Here is a 25,151-nt window from a genome sequence, read left to right as displayed (position 1 = left end):
GACACTTGAGCTGAGACCTAAATGAACAGTCGGAGCCCACCATGCAGAAATGTTGCAAAGAGCCCTCTAAGTAGTGGGGATATCAGATGCAAAGTCACTCAACTAATAATGAGCTTGTCCTATGTGAAGAAAAGGAAGTGACAGATGTGACTGGAACCTAGTGAATGGTGGGAGAAGTGGTATGAAATGAGGATAACGAAGAAGACTGGTGCCAGTTTGTTAATTTAAAGGTTATGAATGACCTTTGGATTTTATGACTTTAAGGCAATACAGATCAAAAACAACTTGGTATGAAGCTGAATGTCAACTCTTTTTTTTAAACCTTGGACATTTTATTCTAGCTTAGTATTTTACCAATGTGTAATGGGTTGATTGATTGATTAACTTAGGAACCACACAGATGTTCTTTGCCAAACATATTTATTTATTGTGGTAATGTCTGAGGAGTTTTATACCAGCTAATAAAGTGATTTATTTGAGGAAGAAGGTGAATGAGTATAACATATGTGACAGTTTTTAGCTGTTTAAAAAACAAACTTTTATATTTTATTTAAATGTTATTCTAACATTTTAGGAGATTTATACATTCTTGGTTATGCTTTCTTAGCAAGAAAGTTCTAAATTATTTTTGTCTGTTAACTTTTCTCAATTACTCCGTTTGAAGAGAATTTTAATTTTCTTAGCTACCACATTAGTAAAATACTTACATTGGGATTCTACCTCTACTGAGCATCTATCTGTAATTAAGGTATTGTCAAAAAAAGAAAAGTTAAGTGAATGTCACTTTTTTCCATTAATGGCTGAGTTCCCAGAATGATTCACATTTTAGCCTATGATATCATCCTTATTTAAGTATTTAGACAGACAAATAAGCACAGAAATAGCAGCGTCAAATGAAAAGGGAAGTAGAAACAATCCAAAAGGGTAACAGGCTCATTTGAATTTTAAAGTGAGTGTTGTATTTTTGATATTTTGATTTAGAACTTCACTGTGATTTTAGTGACAGTTTGACTACAATTTGGGGTTTCATTTTGTCTGACAATGACTATTTGGAAAACATCTACTCTCATTTTCAGGGATTCTGGGATGAGGAAGGTTTGAATGCTTTCTGCCTTCTCTCCCCTTCTAATTCCAATTTATCTACCTTTCTAGAGCCACACAGCTTCTGAGGTCAGACGGCATATGGGGTTGTGGGATAATTTGTGCTCTGTAGGAGTCCTACTATAGAGTTGATGCAAGATTTTATAGTAGGAGAGCCTGGATAAAGAGCAATGAAGGAAAAGCTCAGTCTGCAAAAATCTGCCCTCCTCACAGGTTTATGTCATAAAATGTAATTCTCAGACAATAATGCAATATTAATTAGAATTCCAAAAATATTTTTTAAGGATAATTATTTGAAAGTAGTTTAAAGTTTACTAAATTTTTTGATAAATCTATTGGATAATCAAGAACAATAGATGCCTGAGAATAGCTAGGACAAGTATGAAAACACAGACTAGTAGTAATGATGGTAAGGAGAGGGGAACTTACCTTACACAACTTCAGAATATGCTCTAAAACCACCATAATGTGATTAATGTGATACTAACTTAATAGATAAATAGATTAGTGGAACAAAATAGAGCCTTTCTCAACTAAAGCTCTTCAGCTGAATCACAAGACATAGAAAATTATTTGAGTGACTGTTCCCCCGCCCACCGCATGTATGATATAAAACTAGCACCATTCTAGATGTGTTGGAGGGAAGTCAGTTCATTATATATAACATATGTCTTAGGGCTTAATTCTCTCACAGAAATCAGGTTTAGAGAGACTAGATAATTCAGAACTATAAAATATGTGGCAAAGATAAAATTTCACTGTTTGCCGAGAAGGGTGTCTTCCCCTTCACTCCCTTTCTCTCTCTTTTAATAGCACAAGCACAGTTGGCTATCCCATGGAATAAAATGAATTTGAATCTTTAGGTTACTCCATGTATGAAATTCCCCCAAAATTCAAGGCTTAGATATAAAAATGAAAACAAAAATCTTAAAAGAAAATCTGGGCTTTTACAAATAAAAAAAGTATGGGGCCAGGCACGGTGGCTCACACCTGTAATCCCAGCAGTTTGGGAGGCCGAGGCGGGCGGATCACAAGGTCAGGATATCAAGACCATCCTGGCTAACACGGTGAAACCCCGTCTCTACTAAAAATAAAAAAACTTAGCCGGGCGTGGTGGCGGGCGTCTACGTAGTATCAGCTACTCAAGAGGCTGAGTCAGGAGAATGGCGGGAACCTGGGAGGCGGAGCTTGCAGTGAGCCGAGATCACGCCACTGCATTCCAACCTGTGTAACGGCGAGAAGCCGTCTCAAAAAAAACGTATGGATTGGCAGGAGCTTCTTAAGCAAATCTGGAGACCCAGAAATTTAATTTTTTTTAAAAAAAGGCATTATATCAAATGTGGAGTATTTTATCCAGTTTAAAAAAAAAAAACCTTAAATACATAATAACGTAATATCAATATTCAAAATAGACTTGGAAGAAAATACCTGAAATAAATGTAACAAATATTTGTCAATAATAGACAAGGTACTCTTTTAAACAAGAAAAAAATTGAAACCACAATAGGAAAAAATATAGCAAATGGTATCAGTCAGCAATTCCACTTATGTGGAGTTATAGAACAGGCAAAAGAAATCAATATTGTTAGACTCACTCAGTAGTTAGTTGCCTGGGAAGTTTACGGGAGTTGCTTGTGAAGGGGCATGATGGAATTTTCCAAGGAAAAAGAATGTTCTATATATCACTGTGGAGATGTTGGTTGCCTTGTAAAAGGTAATTGAACTGTACACCTAAAATGTGTGTAGTTCAATATAGTTTATATATGTAAATTATACCTCAATAAAGTTGGTTTTAAAACTTCAATTAATACTCTTTAATGGTAACATTTTAATGTATGTTAGCACCTACTGCTATTAGTGCTGTGGGCAAAAGGACATTTTTGTACCTTTCCTGTAGGAAGGTGAATTTTTACAACTTTTATGGAAGCAACTTTGAGACATCTATTAAGACAAAAATTGTACCTTTTAATCCAACCTGTTTCTTCACTGTTTTCCATAGGAATAAAAGTTCTAGTAGATAAAAACATGTATGCATATGTTTAATGAAGCATTGTTCTTAGTGACTGAAAACTGGGTACCAAATTAATTCCCATTATTAGAGGAATGTCTGATTAAATTGTAGAATATCCTTATCATAGGATAGAATATAGCCATTAAAAGGGTAAGTTAGAACTATATCTGATGAAAGGATTTCCATGAGCTATTGTTGAAGGAAAAAAGAAGGATGCACATAATAGAATCAGATAGACTATTTTTGAAAAGCTAATAGTGCTCCAAGAAATAGCCTGTAAATATCATGTTTTTATGTATAAGAATAACATTGAAGGATATATCTCAGATCATTTACAGTTTCCTGAATGTAAAGGACAAGATGTGTGAGGGAGTTGGAGAGAAGAGGAGGAATGGAGAGATGAGTAAAAAATGAATGAGATTTACATTAAAAACATCTAAACAATGTATATATAATTTCATATTTTAAAAATTTTATGTGTCTGCATAAACTTAGGGAAACATTTAAGTTTTTATGTACTGACTTTCAGAGGTATTCATCGTATCCATTTAAATTTTAGAAAACGTGTTACGAAGTAATGTTTGTATGATTCTATTTGAGTAAATAAAAGATCCCCTGTATATGAATTTTTGTTAAATTTTAGTCAGCGCAACTTTCTTGTTTCCAGGTTTTTTTTCAGTTTCTCTGAGAAACATTCCAAATATAACCTTCTTGATGCCCAAGCTCCTTAAGTGGATGTCTATTTTGGGGTGATATGATCAATATTGAAAAATGGTGTAATTCTGTTCCCTTCCAGCACCACCCACTAGTCCTAAAGATTGTATGCATCCCAAGGCCAATGACAATTGAATATTTCTAGCTCCTTGGATATGCTGAGGTTCTACTTGGGTTTTTCACTAGAGAAGAAGTACAAAAGCACGTTCAGGTCTCACCTGTTGTCCTTTAACCCTCTATTTTTGTTTTTCAATTTAGCTGCACATTTCATGCTTTTACTTTACTAACTTTGGTGGGTGGCAGTATATAGCCAAATTTGAGATGGCAAAGTAGCGGAGGTATTGGTTTGGGAAGAATCATGTGTCGGGTTCATCAAAGGGAAATATTGTCATTGGTTTAGAGTTCTTTCAACTTACTATAGGCACTTTTGTCACTGGAGGTGTTTTCTTTGGCACTCTGTTTTTTCATCATTACATGAGGAGAAAGCAGGGGCATGCCAAGGGATAAGCATTATCTTCTGTGCAACTCTTCTGTTTTTCATATTTGGAAAACATTTGTTCTCTGTGTTTATCTTATATATCCCCTGTGCCTCTCTGTGTTTGCCCACAGAAATCTCTAAGATTTTTTCTTGTTCCCCTTTCATTTACATCTACCAACATAGTACTTGAATACAGGACCCCCTTTACTCCGTTACAGTTTGGAATATCTTGATGGTGTGTGTGCCTGTGCACATATGTGTGTGTATTTTTTTTTAACCAACATAGTATCCCAGAGCGTGAATATACAATGAATGGATTAAGATTCACTGGTACTGTAACTGTTCTACCTCTTAAAAGATGGAGGGAGTAGGTAAAGATGATATGAACTGGCATTAGTAAATTTTAATGGATTAAATGTAAGTATAGGATAATTAATACAATGTACATGGGAGTAGTTTTAATATGCATTTAACTTATAAAACTTAGAGGAAATTGAAATCATTTATTCAAAACACTAATATTTTGAGAATTAAAGCATCAATTTTCATATTCCCTTTTCCTTTTCTTTTTTTGGGGGCGGTTGTTAAACAGATCATATACTCCTATGAAAGGAGGACTCTCCAATGTATGGTTTGACAGATTTAAAATAAGCAATGACTGCCCAGAACACCTTGAATCAATTGATGTCATGTGTCAAGTGCTTACTGATTTGATTGATGAAGAAGTAAAAAGTGGCATCAAGAAGAACAGGATATTAATAGGTAAGACATTTAAATGTTGGTAATTTATAGCTGTTCACTTTTGTCTAATTCTGTACATCAAATCTTACTTGGAACATTATTTAGAAGCACTTACATATCATTTAATGCATTCATAGTTTCAGATAAACTTTACATATTGAAGATTTCAAAGATATAAGAATTATAAACAACAGCACATGAAACTTTAATTGATTTTCTTTTTGAATAATAACAGATTTTGAGAATCTTGTGGCAGTTAAAATTTTTCTTCTAGTTTAATTTTCAGTTAAGAGATTATTCATTTCAATTTTTAAAACATTTTACTTCAGTTACCTTAAGTCTTGTGAATATATTTAAACAACTATTGCCATTATTAACATATGCAGTCAGAATATACTGTTAAATTTATGAAAATTATAATCTTCAGAGTTAATCTCACAAGAATAAAGTATTTATAAATTTTTGTTAGACTTGTCTTTAGCAAGCCCTGTTCCTAAGGGAATATAAGTAGCTTTATATAAGCTCTTTATTCTGCTTAATGCCTTTTTCTGTTTCTGTACTTAGCATATGCATAAATTATTAAAATCTCTGTTTTTCTAACACACACAAAAGTGAGATGGGGCGTGTAGAATATGAATAGTACACGACATATTTTGGTGAAAGGATTTTATTTCCATCTGTAACTATTTAACTTATAATGGGTTATATTTAATGATGAAATTAAAAAGCAAATTAAGTATCTCCATTATGTTCTAAATAACTTTAAAATGCACATTGAAATTCTTTATAGATGGAATTTGAGTAAACTAATAAACTTTCTTTGTGTTTATTGAAGTACTGAACTATCTGTTGAGTCAGGAGAGGCAACGTGATATAATGGATAAAATCTATTCTATTCCGTGTTGGTGTTAGTTTCCACTTTGTTGAAAGCAGCAAGGCCTCTAGCACCAGTAATATCACTTTTCTGGTCCTTAGTTTCCTCATTATGTTTAACTCTGTATTTCTATGTTTCTATGCTTGACGTTGATGTATAACTCTAATAAAGAGAAACATGGAGCACTATGGGAGGACTAGGAAGAGCATAGGGAAGAGATGCCCAACTTAGTCTAGGGGATTATGAAGTATTTTTTAAGTCCCCACTATGTGCCAGACAGTATTATAGATGTTCACAGGGACATGCAGATAAATAAAACAGGATCTATCTGCCTTACATATTTCTTACAACCTGAAATGGCCAATAAGATTAAGTGGTAACTATAATGCCAGCCAGGCTGTGATGAGTGCTCTAATGTGGTATAACTAATAGCTTTTCAAAGCAAATGATAGTGTATGTTTCTTTTTATTTCCCAGGACCTATCACAATGCCTGGCACAGAGCAAATACTCAGGAAATCTATAATGAATAGCATTGCCCAATCAGTAAATTGTCGATTAGTACCATAGGAATTCAGAGGAAGAAGTAGTCATATGCATTTGGGGCTATAAGAGAAAGATTTAATAGAAAGATGGCAGTGGCATTTAAGATGCACAGATTATTAAAATTTTAACTATTATAGTGTAGAAGTCTAGGTATAGGGAATGTACATTAAAATAGAAGTAGACAAAGTAATGCTTTTTGTTTTTGTCTGCCTGGACATTAGTTGGCTGTAACAAAGTTTGCGTCTAACTAGAAAGTATCTGTTGACCCAGATAGCCACAGTAAGAGACTAGAACATGATGAAATAATGGTGACAAAAATGAGTTCAAATCTACAGTCCACCACTTCCTAGTTGGCTTACCACTTATTACCTATACTTAATTTTTGCTACCTAATCAGTAAAGTGGAAATAATAATATAATATCTATTTACTGAGAGATGAATAAAATATTTGGTTTATTCTAGTCTGTCAGTAAATACTCTGTTCAGTTTTTATCCTTTATGTTGTAGGTATAATAACATGTAATAATTGGTAAAGGATCATTAAATAATGTCTTCAAGTCATAGTTAATTAGAATTATACTTTGAAAAACTAATTTGGTAGAAGGGGTAAGTAAAAGGATGAGAAGTCTGACATGGAGAAACGAGTATAATATAATGAAAGTCTGAAGTGGTATGGTGGCAATAGGAAAATAAAAGATTAGGATAAGAAATTGCTTAAAAAAATAAAATTAGTCTTCATAAGCAAAAAAAAAAAAGATAAAAGGAGAAAATACTCTGAGTAGTACTCTTAATGAGTGTGTATTGAAGAATTTATCACAGTGAATGGTAACTGCTGTCCATTTGTCTCTTGCCCCATCTTCTCTCTTCCTTTCCTAGATCTATTACTTTATCTAGTTCATCTTTGAGTACTGGAGATACTGTGGATTTTCTGCAGTGTATTACATTTTTAAAAATCCTAGTACAACAATATCAAATCTTTTAAAAATTTTAATTTAATTTTATTTTAAGTTCCAGGATACATGTGCAGGACGTGCAGGTTTGTTACATAGGTAAACGTGTCATGGTGGTTTGCTGTACCTGTCAACCCATCACCTAGGTATTAAGCCCTGTATTCATTAGCTGTTTATCCTGATGCTCTCCCTCTCACCGCCTCCCTGACAGTCCCCAGTGTGTGTTGTTTGCCTCTCTGTGTCCATGTGTTCTCATGGTACAGCTTCCAACAGTAAGTGTTTGGTTTTCTGTTCCTGTGTTAGTTTGCTGAGGATAATGGCTTCCAGCTCCATCTTTGTCCCTGCAAAGGACATGATCTTGTTCCTTTTTATGTCTGCATAGTATTCTATGGAGTATATGTACCACATTTTCTTAACCCAGTCTATCATTGATGGGCATTTGGATTGATTCCATGTCTACTATTGTGAATAGTGCTGCAATGGACTTATGTGTGCATGTACCTTTATAATACAATGATTTATATTCCTTTGAGTATATACCCAGTAATGAAATTCCTGGGTCAAATGGTATTTCTGATTCTAGGTATTTGAGGAATTGCCACACTGTCTTCCACAACGGTTGAACTAATTTACATTTTCACCAGCACTGTAAAAGTGTTCGTTTCTCCACAGCCTCGCATCTTAAAAATTCAAAATACAAAAATTCTTGAATTTTTATTAATTGCCACTCTGACTGGTATGAGATGCCATCTCATTGTGATTTTGATTTGCATCTCTCTAGTGATAAGTGATGTTCAGCTTTTTTTCATGTTTTTTGGCTGCATAAGTGTCTGCTTTTGAGAAATGTCTCAAGAGTCATTTATGACAAACCCACAGCCAGTATCATACTGAATGGACAAAAGCTGGAAGCATTCCCCTTGAAATCCAGCACAAGACAAGGATGCTGTCTCTCACCACTTCTATTCAACATAGTATTGGAAGTTCTGGCCCGGGCAATCAGGCAAGAAAAAGAAAGTGTATTCAAATAGGAAGAGAAGAAGTCAAACTGTATCTATTTGAAAATGACATGATCCAATATCTAGAAAACTCCATCATTTCAGCCCCAAAGCTTCTTAAGTGGATAAGCAACTTTAGCAAAGTCTCAGGATACAAAATTAATGTGCAAAAATCACAAGCATTCCTATACACCAACAACAGGCAAGCAGAGAGCTAAATCATGAATGAACTCTCATGCACAATTGCTACAAAGAGAATAAAATTAGGAGTACAAAGGACCTCCTCAAGGAGAACTACAAACCACTGCTCAAGGAAATAAGAGAGGACATAAACAAATGGGAAAAAACATTCTACGCTCATGGATAGGAAGAATCAATATTGTGAAATGGCCATACAGCTCAAAGTAATTTATAGATTCAATGCTGTGCCCATTAAACTACCATTGACATTCTTCACAGAATTAGGAAAAAAACTGCTTTAAAATTGGAACCAAAAAAGAGCCCATATAGCCAAGATAGTCCTAAGCAAAAAGGACAAAGGTGGAGGCATCATGCTACCCAACTTCAAACTATACTACAAGGCCACAGTAACCAAATCAGCATGGTACTGGTACAAAAACAGACACATAGACCAATGGAACAGAATAGAGATCTCAGAAATAAGACCGCACATCTACAACCATCTGATCTTCAACAAACCTGATAAAAACAAGCAGTGGGGAAAGGATTCCCTGTTTAATAAATGGGGTTGGGTAAACTGGCTAGCCATATGCAGAAAATAGAAACTGGACCGCTTCCTTACACCTTATACAAAAACTAACTCAAGATGGAATAAAGATTGAAATCTAAAACCCAAAATTATGAAAATGCTAGAAGTAAATCTAGGCAGTACCATTCACAACATAGACAAGCGCAAAAATTTTATGACGAAACTGTCAAAAGGAATCACAACAAAAGCAGAAGTTGACAAATGGTATCTAACTAAAGAGCTTCTGCACAGCAAAAGAAACTATCATCAGAGTGAACAGACAACCTACAGAATGGGAGAAAATTTTTGTAATCTATCCATCTAACAAAGGTCTAATATCCAGAATCTACAAGGAACTTAAACAAATTTACAAGAAAAAAAAAAACCATTAAAAAGTGAGCAAAGTACATGAACAGACACTTCTCAAAGCAGAAACAAATCTTAAATGAAGTTAAACACACACATAAAAACAGTGGTAGGAGAGGTTACCTGTTTGAGCACCTATATTTTCTTAGAGGGAATCGTGTCTTACCAGGCAGGTCGCTCATAAACTTCAAAAAAAGTCACCTGGGAGAAAAATATAACACAAGACTTAATTTTGGAATGTCTGTAAGCCCCCTAAACCCCAAACTTGGAGCTCACTGAATGAAGAGAATTTGTTTTTCCATTGTTTTCTTCTTGAGAAAAAGATGTGTTTTGAAAATCAGTGCCTTTGATATCTTTTCAAAGTCTGACAGTGTGATTGATTAAATCAAGTCTCTTGTTGAATTTTTCTAATGCTCCAGGGTAGTTTTCTGATTGACAGTATATACAGAAATATTTCAAAGTTCATTGTAGAAAAGCCAGCAGAAATGACGAGTCAATAATAGGCACCAAAAAAGAAAAAAAAAAAAGCTATTATTAAAAAGTTTAAGTAGAATAGCTTATACTTGTAATATATGCGTATATGTACATATTATGTATGTTATATACAATCCAGTTTTCATGGGTGATATAAAAACTATCAGAAATAGTTTTTATAGTTTAGAATTACAATTTTTAACATATAAAAACGTTACAGTAATTAAGATTTTGTCATGACTACACATTTGATATATTTTTTCTCATAATGGAAATGAAATTACATAAAAGTTATTAAACAATTATGAAAATAAATTTAATATTCACTTAAATATCTATTATTCTTTCTTTTGGGTCTTCCAGAATGATTTTTTTCTTATTCTTTACCTTGATTTTTAAGGGAATTCAAGAAAATATCCATGTTTATAAAATCTAAGTTGACCATTTCTCCCCTTTTCATTCTAATGTGTGAGTTTACAGCCCAGAAATAGGTTGCTAAAGCTATGTTTTAATATTACATGAATGCACAAAAGATGGTAAGTAAAATTAGAAGTGAACTAATTTCAAACATTTCCTGTGATATAGTTGGTGAAGTTGAAAAAAAACTACATACATACATTTTTCCTGGTTCCCATACCCCACCAACACAAACTTGAGCTTTTCATCAGATACAGAGGTTATTCTGTTTGTGTTTTTAAATGCATTTGTCTACTTACACATGATATATAACTGTTCAAAGTATATATATCATAATATATGTGGCAACAGAAGGTCTGTACGTGAACACATGAATGATGATTTAATTAAGCAGTTCTCTTCCCCATTTATTTCTCGATACCAAGTAGTATGCGTACTCCAAAGTATGGTCATTCAGTGAAAAAAAAGTATTTAGTATTTCTTTCTGCTAATGAGTCGGAGGTACTAATATACGTGTAAGTCCCTCAATTACCCTGTGCAAGATAAATTCTTTTAGGTATGATTAGGGTATCCTAAGTTAGAAACTCCTCTTTCATATCTTTTTTATGAAGTGAAATGAGATACTGTACAGACAAGAAGTATTATTCTGTTCATTAATAATCAACCTTTCACTCAATTTTAATATTTTAGTCTATGGAAAAAAATTTTATAACACTTCTTTTTAAAATGGGGAAAAATTGTACAAGTAAGTATGATCAAACCTCTCTTAAAACTGGTTAATACTGATCTTTTTTTTTTTCTTTTTTGGAGACGGAGTCTTGCTCTGTTGCCTGCCCAAGGTGGAGTGCAGTGGCAAGATCTCTGCTCACTGCAACCTCCGCCTCCTGGGTTCAAGCAATTCTCCTGTCACAGCCTCCCGAGTAGCTGGGACTACAGGCGCATACCACTACGCCCGGCTAATTTTTTTTTGAGATGGAGTCTCACTCTGTCTCCCAGGCTGGAGTGCAGTGGTGCGATCTCCACTCACTGCAAGTTCCGTCTCCCGGGTTCACGCCATTCTCCTGCCTTGGCCTCACGAATAGCTGGGACTACAGGCGCCTGCCACCATGCCCGGCTAATTTTTTGTATTTTCGTGGAGATGGGGTTTCACCATGTTGCCCAGGCTGGTCTCAAATACAAGGTCCATCTGAAGGAAAATAGCAAATTTCACTGGCCTCACAGACAGAGAAGGAGCCATCATCTTTCGTCATGAGGTCAATGCCACACACATCCATCCCAAGGATATTAGACACCTGGACAGCTAGCTGCTTCCTTTGTTCACTCTGAGCACATTATCCCCACACCACTTAGTGAGCAGTTGCTTTGCATCCTTCCATCTATTGAACATCTATGCCAACCATACAGCCTCCCATGACAATGGAACATATATCCTGTCCATGAAACTCTTCTAGCTTCTGGAATGGGTACAGAGCTTCATGATGATTAAGATGGCTTAGATCAGCCAAATAAATGGTGCTTATTTCGAGCCAAGAAAACAGCTTTACCTCTGTGACCCTGTGTATTCTTCACTACCATTGGTAACTCCAGTACTTCTGCTTCATCAATCATTTTAGCAAAATTTTTATAGCCATCGTAAGAAAAAGTGTCTGACAGAGGAACACCATGGCCAGCCAACTCTTGAAATGCCCACGACTTATTAGCACATTTCAGGATGGCTTGAGATCAGTTCATCAACTGGCATTCCACCTTCTCTAGATGGTGCGAAACATTGATATCACCCAAGGGGTTGGTACTCTCACTGCCACCACGTGGGGTAAGCAGTTGATCCGTAGACCTAGTTTCCTAGCTGGATTGTTGACACCACCTCATGCATCACTACAGCCCTAAAGTCTTCTCACAGCATTTGGCCTTCAGTGCTCACAAGATCTCTTTTGGGGATAGTGTTCCTGATGCCATGATCTGTCAAAAACCACAACTCGGCAGCCAAAAGACCTACACATCTTGATCTGCTTGCTCTTCCTTGCCTGGATTATTTCCTCTTGAGTATAAAGTTTATCACTTGATTATGGAAGATATTATAAAGAAGAGAGGAACAGCCAGATGAAGCGATGTATATGGCAAGGTCTGGACGGGTCCTGAAGACAAGAGCTTCTGTCTCCCTGGAGTTGCCTCCTGGCACAAGGAGGCAGTCCACTAACCTTGAATCTCTGGATTTTCTTAAGGTCTGGGAGCCAATATGAATTTTGTAAATTTTATTTCGCTTTAAAGCCAACGATTCTTACATTTAGCTAAACATTTTTAAGATTCTTAATACGTATTATCAAATTCCTTTCACAAAAAATTGTACCAGTTGATACTTCCACTGCCTTTAGTAGAATTAGAACCTTATTACATTGAATAATATGGTCTTGAAAAAATTTTTCTCAGGCTGGGCGCGGTGGCTCATGCCTGTAATCCCAGCACTTTAGGAGGCTGAGGCGGGCAGATTATGAGGTCAGTAGATTGAGACCATCCTGGCTAACACGGTAAAACCTTGTCTCTACCAAAGAATACAAAAAATTAGCTGGGTGTAGTGGCGAGCGCCTATAGTCCCAGGCAGGAGGCAGAAGAATTGCGTGAACCCAGGAGGCAGAGGTTGCAGTGAGCCGAGATTGTGCCTCTGCACTCCAGCCTGGGGGACAGAGGAAGACTCCGTCTCAAAAAAAAAAAAAAAGAAAAAATTTTTCTCAAGTACACAGGAAGTGGTAACTAATTTTAATTTGTGCTTAATTTGTTGTTTTCAATTCCATTATAGTTTGACATAAAAGACTTTAAAAAAAGACTTTTTATAATTTCTTTGAAATAATTTCTGAGATTCAGTAAGTTTTCTCATTAGAATGTGAGTGAATATAAAATAAATTTTCTACTGGTTTTTCTAGTGTTGCTTTTTTTTTTTTTTACACTGAATTATTTGACTCATCTGGAGTTTATTTTTGTTTCTAGCATATAATGAAAGACTATTTTCTGAAGTACCAAGAGAACCTTGTTAAAATACAGTCTTACTTATAATTCTAAAGCAGCAGTTATATGGTCAGTATTTTGTTAAGCCTTTTTTGAATTTATGAAAATAAAATTTCTTTTTGGAAGATATGTTGACTATTATGAAATTATAAAATCTAAGATTTATTAATTTCATATTGTAATATATACCAGATTAAAGTGGGGGTAAAAACATTTTTTGTGAGATAAGCTAATTAATGTCTATAAAGCGTCTTTTTTCTACATTGAGATAAAGAAAGAGACCACAGAAGTGCAAATGCAGTCATGTTTGTTTTTGTTAACTGTATAGTTCTTTAACCAGCCAGTGAAAATAAATCTTCACTAAGTTTTATGGAATTATACACATGCCACAAAACACACATGTTTCCTTAACTCTTATACTGTGACAAAACATTAGTCCTGTTACCCTACTTTTCATATGCGAGATTCTTCATATACATGAGTTATTGATTCATAGAGCAAATAGTATTCAAGTCTTTTGTTGCAGTTTTTTGTTGCGGTTGTTGTTTATTTTAGTGATCCAGCTGAACTACTCATGTATGTATTCCCTGAGTTAGAAACATCATAATTACAAATGCCCTTAAGCTGACAACATATAACGTAGTTAAGAACTTGGGCTCTAGACTCAGAGTGCCGAGTTCTAGTCCTATATTCCCCAGTTTGTAGGTGTCCAGTCTCGTTATTCTCTGTGTCTTGGGTGGTAGTAATAATACCTACCTTTTAGAGTTGTGAAAGTTGAACTAGTCAGTTCGTGTGAAATACTTACAAATGTGTCTGACATGTGATGTTGAAAAAGTTTTCTTGCCATTATTATATACTTCATACCACCCATCCTATGGGCACCTAGATAGCAAAAGGCCACACTGGAACAGTGGTACTACTTGGAGACTTACAGATAGCTCAGTTGTTTCTTCCCCACCAGCTGCTTGCTTTTTCCTCAGTGGTATATGAGCTGTGTTTACCTCTTTCTTTTTCATTGCTCCTAGATTATTTAAACAAGAGTTACTGTTTGGTGTTTTTCTACTAGCATTTATACTTTTGTACAGTGTCTATTAGGATACATTGAAGTTGTTAAATCAGATTTAAGTGCCATTCATAACATTTTAATGAAGGAGGGATTCCGTGGGAAATAAAAGAAAAAATGCATTTGAGATTCCAAACAATTTTTATTAAGCACACACAACCCATAGGAATAAAATTAGGTAATTTTTTTTTTGAAACAGGGTCTTGCTCTGTTGCCCAGGCTGAAGTGCAATGGTGTGGTCATAGCTCACTGCAACCTAAACTCCTGGACTCAGCAATCCTCCTGCATCAGCTTCTCGAATTGCTAGGACGATAGGCATATGCCACCATATCTGGCTGTTTTTTTTATTTGTTTGTTTTATGTAGAGATGGGGTCTCTCCATGTTGCCCAGGCTAGTTTCAAACTCCTGATCTCAAGTGATCTTCTGCTTCAGTCTCCCAGAGTGTTGGTATTACACCTGTGAGCCACCATGCCTGGCCCAGGCTAGGTTTCTTTTAAAAAATAATTATAATGGGAAGAACTAGCAAAATGTAAGATTGGAAAAGAAATATGAAGGTAATAGGTTCAAAAGTTGTTACCCTTATTCATTTTGTTTAATAATCTGTTCAGATTTCTGATTTAATATAAGACAGTATGTCCTAATGGGACCCAATCTCTGAGAGTGTAGTTGTATTGTGTAACTTTATAAACAAAACTACTCTCCGTATCTGATGTCAATAGCAGCCCATTCTTTCTTTGTGGTTTTATTTGATTAGTGGTATTTTGTTATGTTGAACTCAGTTTTAGAAACAAATTTTTTTTTTTTTTTTTTTTTTACAGTATATGATCTTCCACCTTTTCTAGGTATTGTGTCTAGCTTGGACAGGTCAAAAATGATACTTCTCACATTTTATTTTCAAATTGTCAGTAACATTTTAAGTGCTGGAGTATAAAAGAAACAAATTTACAGTCTAGTAAGACAGATATGGAACTGAAAGTATTCTAATACCGTACAGGTATTATTGAAGAACAATGTAGAAGGTATAGTGTAAGCAGCAAGGAGAAAAGTAAATCTTTCTGGGAGTTGGGAACTGCTTTGTTGAAGTGGCAACTGAGTCTTAAAGAATAATTGAGAATGTGACTGGTAAACAAAGAGACAGACATGTTCAGGAAAGATAGCAAAGGACACGTTAAATCCTTCCAGGAAACGGTTTGGTGTACATCCCAAATCCTAGTATCATTAAATTATATACATGGAGTGAATGATGTGATCAAATGGGCATTTTAGAAAGATTATGCTGACAACTCTGGAGGGCTGACTAGTCAGTGTGAAGGTCAGAAAAACAGCAAGAAAGCAAATTCAATAGATCTAGTAGAATGATGAAATGCTAAACCGACACACTATTTTAATGAGTAAAACTGCATTTAAAATTTTAATCATCTGTGGGGTTTAGCTATAAAAAGTTTTTGTTTTCTAAGTTTTCTGCATTGGATATGCACTGCTTTCTTAATAGAAAAAAATAATAAACTTTGTTAAGATAGGAAGAACTCAGCAAAAGGTTCATTACAGGGGATGTTCAATTAAAGGGGTTTCCTTGGAGACATTCATGGATCCTAACTCTGTACATTAGGAATATAAGAAAAATGTTGATTTTTTAAAAATTTATTTTTGTGTATTTATGCTTCATATGATTCTACCAGACATTAAGATCAAACATAGGGAAAACAGGCAATAAAATATTGACTTTTAAATTACTTTTCGAAAGTTGGCAATATAGTCATTGACAGAACCAGGATTCAAATTCTGTATTCTGAGAAAATAATAATAGATTATCCTGGCTTCTTCTGGCTTTATTAACATATTAAAAGTGTCCAGTGTGCAGAATATAAGCATTTTATTGTCAGTACATTCTCCATCACTATTAAAGCCTGTCTTGAACTCTTCATTTCCTTCTAGTTTGTTTCTGTATAAGACAGGAAACTGGAGAAAGGTATATCATTTTTCCCTTGTGTACTGTTGTCCTTAGAAAGTACATATGGTAGAGATAACCTTAAATTTATTGGCATCTATATTGCACTGGTTAGTTTTAAAATTGCCATTGTATGTCAGTGTTTTATATTTAGGTAATGTTTTAAGTTCTGAAGTTGTTTTTATATACATTAGATCTCTTGGGCCTTGCAGTAGGTAAAATAGGATATAATTATTTTCATTTCAGAGGTGAAGAAACTAAAATTCAAAGTGATTCCTGGCTAATATAGAGTTGGGACTAGAACCCAGGTCCCCATAATACCTTCCTTTATTGGCCACTAGGTGGTGATAATTTGTTGTTAAGAGAAAATACTGATATAATTTACCTTAACTTAGATCTAGGAAGCATAGAACCTGACAAATGATATTAACAGATTTATCCAAAATGTGATAATATGAGCATATTATCAGAATTTTGAAGCAGAGAGAATCAAGTGCTTCTGGAACTACATGAGTAATTTACGTGGATGATCTAAATATCCATCATGATGAGAATGGTTAAGGGAATGATGGCCCATTAATAGAATTGAGTATTATGTAACCATTAAGTACTATATGTATACACACATAAAAGGCACTCAGTATGTGTTCAATTAAAAATTATAAAATTTTGTAATTCTGTAGAATTTCAAATTAGTTTTACATGAAAAAAATAAGATAAAATTGAACATGTAGAGTTAAACTGTTAAAATGAAATTTAAGAGAATGTGTAAAAATTATTTTTTACAAGAAACATTTTGTACAATGGATGTACATTAATTTTGCAGAAAGATTAAAAATAAAAATAAATGAAGGAATAGTTAGAATTCCCAAGATGAGGTCTAGCATCAAAATTTCCAGCCTGCCTTTTTCTGAACTTGTACACGTTTTCTCTATAGCCCAGCTGGGAGCTAAAACTTCAGAATTATAGCATTCTTCTATTTTCTTTGAGCATATATGTATTTTAATTAAGCATTTTATATTTCTTCAACAACTAGTAGGACTTTAAAGGCTCTGGACTGTTGTTCTAACAGTTTTCCATAGAGGAAAATACTTTGTTTATCCCACAAGTTTTGTATGAGAGGAGATATACAAATAAATATATTAGTCATAATTTCTGTATTCCCAAATCTGAAGAATAATTATAATAGTACACCAATTAAATGGAAGAACTGTTGAAATTTAGAATGGTAATGGACTTTATTGCATGTTTAAAGCTCTTTTTAGTTGATAGCACACTTTAATTGTAAGTGGATTTTTTTAAGGATTTTACTTTCAGATTGATTATCTTAATGTTCCCAATATAGTCTTTTTATAGATTATTTCTGTTTTATTTTATATAAAGAGTTCATAAAGCCAGGTTTATTATTTTTTAACATGTTTTATTCAGCTTGTTAATCTTAAGTGTATGTTGAAATGTTAACTCTTGACATTTTAAATACTTTGCCAGCAACCGTAAATACCCGTTATAACCATTACCTACAATGGATTTACTATTTTGGTATTTACTTATTGAACAGTAGATTTTATATCATTTTTTAGACTCTTAGGTGGAAAATTGAATTCAAATAACTAGTTCTTTGTGTTAAATTTTCTTCTATTAGGAAAAAATACACAAAGTCCCTTTTCACAGTAGTGTCCTATGCTAAAGGTCATTGTATTGTCAAAGATGGCTAGTGAGGAGTTACAGATTACCTCACAAAATCATAAATGGGAAAGGGACTTAGATTAAATCTTAAAATAATAATATTTCAATGAGTATATTTTTCTTCATTGTAACTTATGAGAATTGAACATGAAGTTAAATCAGGATGCATTTATGTGTATTCATAATGACATTTTATGTGTGGGTAAATGTTTTCTTTCTCTTTTGTTTTTTTTTTGTTTTGTTTAAGTTGTTACCCTCAAAGGGCTCTGAAACTACCTAAAGTGATTACATTCCCTGGTCAACAAAAATGAAGTGTTTGTCACTTCATATGTAAAATTTTCTTGATAGGTATGCTTTTAAAATCTCTTTTTAATGTAAGTTTTTGCCTACTAACCTTTTATTTACATTTTATCTTTTAATCTTTATCTTAGCCTCAAAATTATCTGTGAAATACTAATATTATTTTTGCTTCATTTGTAAATGTTGAAGCTTTTTTCAATCATTCATACAGCTTAGATGATCTAGAACTATGGTAGCCACTAGCTACATGTGGCTCTTCAGTAAAAATTAAATAAAATATAGAATTTGGTTCCTTGGTCACACTAGCATATTTCAAATATTAGTTATATTTGGTAGACACATAATTCAAGCTCTTGAATTTCTCAGAAAAAATAATAAATTTGCTCCTGCAGCCTTGGTATCTATCGCGTGTAGATTTTTCTATAAGTCGTGACCATATTTTAACTTTTTGTTTTTACCCATTATATTTAATTTTGAATTATTTGCCACACAGCTGTGATTATCAGACATCTGATTTATGGCATAAGAGATTTTAAAAATTACACATATGCAGTGAGATTTTGTTAGTGGGTCTGGGATTGGGTCTAAAATATTTATTTTTAAGAGGTCAGATTAGGAATGATGGGCGTGGAGCACACTAATCATTCATTCCTAGATTTCCTAGGATTTTTTAAGCTTTACTTTTATATCAGATTAAATTACCAAAAACTTACATTTTCTGATGATAAATTTGTCTCCTTGCAGAGATATTGTTATTGACTTACAGTTACATTAAGTTCATTTGTTTAATAAGTATAAGCACTTTCTGTGTGCCAGACACTGTTGTAAGCGTAGAGGGATACATTAGTGAATAAAACACAAAAATCCCGGCTCCCATAATCTTTAAATTCTACTGAAAGTTAAGTGTTTATGTCCCAGAATTTTATGAAAAGAATCAGCAACAGAAGCGGCTGTATGTAGAATGTCTGATTTTGAATTTTTATGTTTAATAAAGATCCATTTAAATTCCGTTGAGGAATTCAATGCTAAGAAAAATTTCTAGTGTGACTTGTTATGATTCCTTCTGTTAAAGAATATTGCCTTGCTACAGATAAACTGTTAAATGCCCAGTTGCACAGGTAGTTACTGCCCCTACCCTAACATCATGGTCTGTAAGTCTCTTTTTTTGTTCTCTGTGTCTCACTCTTTGCTCAAATCCCGTCTCTTCCTCTCTCACATTCTCTTCTATTTTAGAGATGTAGTTTTATTGTTAACAGTGTATTTGATTTTAAGCAACCCGAAATTCCTTTGTAAGTAAATGGGCTATAAAGAACAGAAGGGGAGATTGGAAGAGATGAAGGAAGTGAGTATTTGCTAAGATTTATTCTGTGAACTTTTAGGAAAGCTATAATTGTGTTTTGACAGATAGGGATTCTTAAGCTGAATGTAGATTTCTGTATTTACAGTAACTGTACATTTTTAAAGCTCACAATTTTAGTTTTTATAACTGATTAAGTATTTGTATTTAAAAGGTTGATGGAAACTCTAAAGATTAGTCCATCTGTCTTGTTTTATTATAAATGAAATCCAGCATTTTAAATAATTTACACAAAGATATTCAGCTAGGGAGTATCACAGGCAGGACTAGAACTAAAGTTTCCTTAATGTTGTCTCTCTGATAAGCTTAAGAGATATTTGTAAGTTTTTTACTGCTTTCATTAGAAACCCATAACATGGTTTGTAAAAATTCAGTTAAATTTTTATTGAGTTACTGCTATGTGCAAAGCACTATACTCACCACTGGGCATGTAAAGTTGAAACTGACTCATTAGTATGTGTGCACCACAGAGACACTTTGTTCAACTAATCATAAGCACTCAATGAAAATTTGGTTATTGAAGAAAAGCTGTTTGTTACTCTTAAGGGTTTCAAAATCTAAATAATTTATACTCAATAAATTAAATCGATAAGAATTTTATTTCAAAATGTCTTGGCTTTACAACCCTCATGATGTTATTACAGAGAAAACTTCATAAGCAGAGAGAAATCTATAACTAGAATTGTGGCAAAAACCAGTAAGAGTTGAGAATTCTTTCTGTGTACTTAGAATAAATGTTTACCAGAAATACTAATTTTGTGTATTTACATGAGCTGTTCATATCTAAATGGGACATGTCAAAGATTTAATGCACAAATTCATGGATAATGTAGCCCAGTGGCTTTTAACTTTTTGGAGAATCTAATGTACATTTGCAAATTTTACATACAGTGTTAAGATGCTTACACTTTTTTCTCCCCCACCAAGCTCATTTATGAACTTCTAATTAGATGTATCTGCATCTGGAGTTATTGGGGGTATTTTGAAAGAGCCTTTCAGGTGGCTCTTGTCCATGGTGAGCTACTGCTACGATGAGACCTTATTATTTCTTGCTGGTATGTTGAAAATCGCAGATAACTTTTATTCATTATTTACTTAGTGTGCCTTTTTAAAAAATCTAAACTTTGCCAGACTGGTCATCCTCTCTCCGGTATTTATGTTCTGAGTCCAAAATAATATTACCTGCCTATTCCAGATAAAGTAGTCCTATTTTAACAAATATCAAGGGATGGTAGAAAGTATATTAAACTCTGTTGCAAAAGATCTGAATTCCGAAATTACTATTAATAGCTTTATATCCAAAATAATGTGTACCTAATCTTGGGCCTCAGTTCCCTCCATGAATAAAAGATTATTATAGTAAATTCAAATTTATGATCTCTTAAGAGCTCAGCTTTACAGTTTGTTAAGTGAAATAAAGCAGCAGACTCGAAATTAGGAGATTTGAATTCAAATCAAAGTATATTTTTGTGTTTCTATGAGTGTGTGGCTACATGATTAACATTCTATATTTTCTCATGGAACATAATGAGATGTCATTTAGCTTTCTCTCAAGCTTAGGAATGTTACACTGAGTCACTGACTTGTCAGGCCTCGAATCACCATTCTGTCTGCTGCCATCACCTCATACACCTATCTCCATATTCTGTGTTGGATGTGTTTCCTCATCAAAGTTCCCCTGAACAGGAAGGTCTGTGTATTTTAATCTACATATGTCCAGTGACTGGCATAGAGTTGGTACATTAAAGAGACAATAACAGTTTGACTAATGTTTTTTTTCAAACTTTGGTTTTAAAAACTACATATAGGCATACATGTTTCATTTTTATTATACCACCATAAGTTAGTTTCCAAAATAATATTGTAATCCAAAAATGTGTTAACTAGCTCCTCAAATTTTTTTTATCATTCTTCTTAATTCAAAATTCTCTAACCATCTGTTATATAGCAGACACCAGAAATATAACACCTCATGGAGCTCATAGCTTAGCAAGTAAGACAGAAAGGTGCAAATTATTAATTGTAGTTTCAGTGTGAGGGTTTCTGTAGGTATAAACAAAATATAAGTAGATATTGAGAATTTAAGTAATGCTTGTAATATGACTCATTTTGAATTACGATAGATATTTTACTTGGTGAACATGATCTATTTGTGTAATCCTAGCTCCTTGTAGAGCACAGCTCTCTTTACCGGTAGTGATACCAGTGGTGACATAAAGGGAACAGGGTTATTTACGCATCTCAGGCTTTTGTCTATGGAACTTACAGTAGGCAAAATTTGTTTTTAGCATTCTCTTTCAAGGTCTCCAAATATTTTAAAAATATGGAAAATTGTTATATATCATATCCTAAATTATTATTTTATGTATTCTCCTTTTTCTGTAAGTGTGTTTTTGCTTTTAGGAGGATTCTCTATGGGAGGATGCATGGCAATGCATTTAGCATATAGAAATCATCAAGATGTTGCAGGAGTATTTGCTCTTTCTAGTTTTCTGAATAAAGCATCTGCTGTTTACCAGGTAAGTTCTAGATTTTTTTAAAAAAATGAAATATATACATGTTGAAACTAAATCAAAATCGGTAATAAAACTGTAAAACACACACAGTTGATATGAATTGAGCATTCCTGAAATTCATGGCCAAATGAGTCATAGTGATTAAATTCCAGCTGATCATTAATGTTTTGGAAATCCCCTGTACAAGAAATATTGTTAAGCAAAGTGTCAAGGAGGAAAGGATAATTATGGCTGTGGTTGTGGGGGAGCATATATGTAAATTTTATACATATTAAAACTGCATGATGGTTATAGCTGGGTTTGCTTATTGCATCATGAACATAATCAAAACAAAAATCAATTACATAGCTCATACTTATTATGCATCAATATCCTCATCTGTGAATTTGATGCAGCTTCAATTATAATATTACAGCTTCAGTACCAGAAGTGGAAATGATAAAGCAGATACAGAATAGAGAACTGAAATGTAATTGTCCCCTTAATTGTACCTTAGCTCTGTACTCCTCCCTCCTTCCACACTGTGAAGAGGTCTGTCTGCCCAAGTCACTCAGTTTCTTCAGGAAATGCTTTGGCCATTTTTGAGATGTCCTCTATAGAATAAATGTAAGTGACACACAGTTACAAATTGAACGGTGTCAGGAACCAGCTAAGTCCCCAGGCCTGGCCCACCAATGTATACCTCAGACAGCACTCCCTCTGTCTTTTTTTTCCCATTAGTTATTGAAGCCTTGGTAAAAGTGGAATTTTCCTGCTCTCTCTGATTTCTAAGAATGATCTTAAATGGAATTTCTTAAACTTTTCTGTCTTTATATCTTTTTCTCTAGGCTCTTCAGAAGAATAATGATGTACTTCCTGAATTATTTCAGTGTCATGGTACTGCAGATGAGTTAGTTCTTCATTCTTGGGCAGAAGAGACAAACGCAATGTTAAAATCTCTAGGAGTGACCACGAAGTTTCATAGTTTTCCAGATGTTTACCATGAGCTAAGCAAACCTGAGTTAGACAAATTGAAATTATGGATTCTTACAAAACTGCCAAGAGAAATGGAAAAACAACAATGAATGAATCAAGAGTGTTTTGTTAATATACATGTAATGTCTTTGTGAAAAGTGATTTTTACTGCCAAATTATAATGATAATTAAAATATTAAGAAATAACAATTTCCTGACTTATTAAAATGCTTATCACTGTAGAGAGTAGCTAATCTTACTAATGAAAAACAATAGACAAACATCTGTGCATAATTTTTCAGACAATTCTGTAAATATTTGGAAACCTTTTAAGTATTTAAACCTTTAAATTTTTGAAATAAAGTATTCTAAACTAATATAAATAAGGACAATGAAAAAACATGAAAGGGCTTAGCATAGTGTTATTTTATCTTTTCTCCAACTTTATTTAAATTATCTTTCCAAAGATATTTGTGTTTATGTAATTTCCACAGAATAACATTAATACTCTATGTTTATAAAGCGGTTTCATATTATCTTATTTGATCATCACAAGAGCTTTGTGAAGTAAGCTGAGAACTTGTTACTGGTATTTAATAATAGCAATAGAGGGGTTAAAGACTTTCCCACAGCCTTCGGGTCAAGACAAGAAATTCAGGTCTCCTAATTCTCAGTGGAGCTCTATTTCTGTTAACCCAAATTGCTGCTCTGCTTTAGGTCTCAATTTCACCTGTAAAATGATACTAATAGTACTTATCCCATTGAATTTTTTTTGAGATTTAAATAAATAGCAAATACATAATAAACACTCAATAAAAATTAACCATAAGGAGAGTCATGATCTGGTTCCCGAAATACATTGTTAGATGACTGAAAAATGAAATTGTATTACTTCAATGAAAATACTATAAATAATAACATTTTCTTTTTTTTTTTTTTTTTTTTTTGAGACGGAGTCTCGCTGTGTCTCCCAGGCTGGAGTGCAGTGGCGTGATCTCGGCTCACTGCAAGCTCCGCCTCCCGGGTTCACGCCATTCTCCCGCCTCAGCCTCCCAAGTAGCTGAGACTACAGGTGCCCGCCACCACGCCCGGCTAGTTTTTTGTATTTTTAGTAGAGACGGGGTTTCACCATGTTAGCCAGGATAGTCTCGATCTCCTGACCTCGTGATCCACCCGCCTCGGCCTCCCAAAGTGCTGGGATTACAGGCTTGAGCCACCGCGCCCGGCCAATAATAACATTTTCATATGTTAGTTGGTTCTCATGCATACATAATCTTATTTGAGCCTCACAACTGTTTAATAAAATATACATTATCCCTATTTTATAAATAGAATCATACAATACCTGCCTGTTTTCATTCAACAAAATTATCCTGAGATTTTTCCATGTTGTGTACATCAATAGTTCATCTATTTTATTGCCCAGTAATATTCCATTGTGTGGATGTATCACTATTTGTTTGTACATTCACCGCTGACAGATACTTAAATTGCTTCCAGTGTGAGGCTGTTATAAATAAAGCTGCTATGAATATTTGTGTAAAAATCTCTGCATCGACCTATGTTATTTTTCTTTGGTAAATAAGTAGGAGTAGAATGGCTGGGTTATATTTCAGGCATACATATAACCTTCCAAGAAATAGCCAACTCTTTGAGAAAATAGTTGTGCCATTTTACATTCTAGCAGCAGTGTATGAGAGTATTATTGCCCCAGATCCTTGCCAACACTCATTATGACTCCTTTAATTTTATCCATTCAGTAAGTATATGGTAGTAATATATTGTGGCTTAATTTACATTTTCTAAATGAATATGTTAATTTTTATATACTGATTAACAGTGTCTCAGCACTGTTTGGTGAAACAACTATCCTCCATGGAAATATTTTTGCACCTTTGTCAAAATTCAGCTA

The 25,151-nt window shown here is 33.9% G+C and overlaps 1 protein-coding gene and 1 pseudogene across 1 annotated transcript in view; one reads left to right on the top strand and one right to left on the bottom strand.

Moving 5' to 3' along the window:
• The window catches only part of LYPLAL1 (lysophospholipase like 1), a 37,980-nt gene extending 14,531 nt beyond the window's left edge, over positions 1 to 23,449 (top strand). The window contains exons 3-5 of the mRNA XM_050780229.1: positions 4,897 to 5,066; positions 22,173 to 22,288; positions 23,113 to 23,449. Of these exons, the coding sequence (XP_050636186.1) occupies positions 4,897 to 5,066; positions 22,173 to 22,288; positions 23,113 to 23,349 (523 nt within the window). The 3' untranslated portion in view covers positions 23,350 to 23,449. The remainder of the gene's footprint in view (positions 1 to 4,896; positions 5,067 to 22,172; positions 22,289 to 23,112) is intronic.
• LOC126951415 (beta-citrylglutamate synthase B-like) lies at positions 11,584 to 14,430 on the bottom strand (annotated as a pseudogene).
• Positions 23,450 to 25,151: the final 1,702 nt, after the last annotated feature.

The sequence above is a fragment of the Macaca thibetana genome, chromosome 1 (assembly GCF_024542745.1).
Source record: "Macaca thibetana thibetana isolate TM-01 chromosome 1, ASM2454274v1, whole genome shotgun sequence".
Lineage (NCBI taxonomy): Eukaryota > Metazoa > Chordata > Mammalia > Primates > Cercopithecidae > Macaca > Macaca thibetana.
Note: the sequence above shows the minus strand (reverse complement) of the source record. Positions and strands in the feature narration are given on the sequence as shown.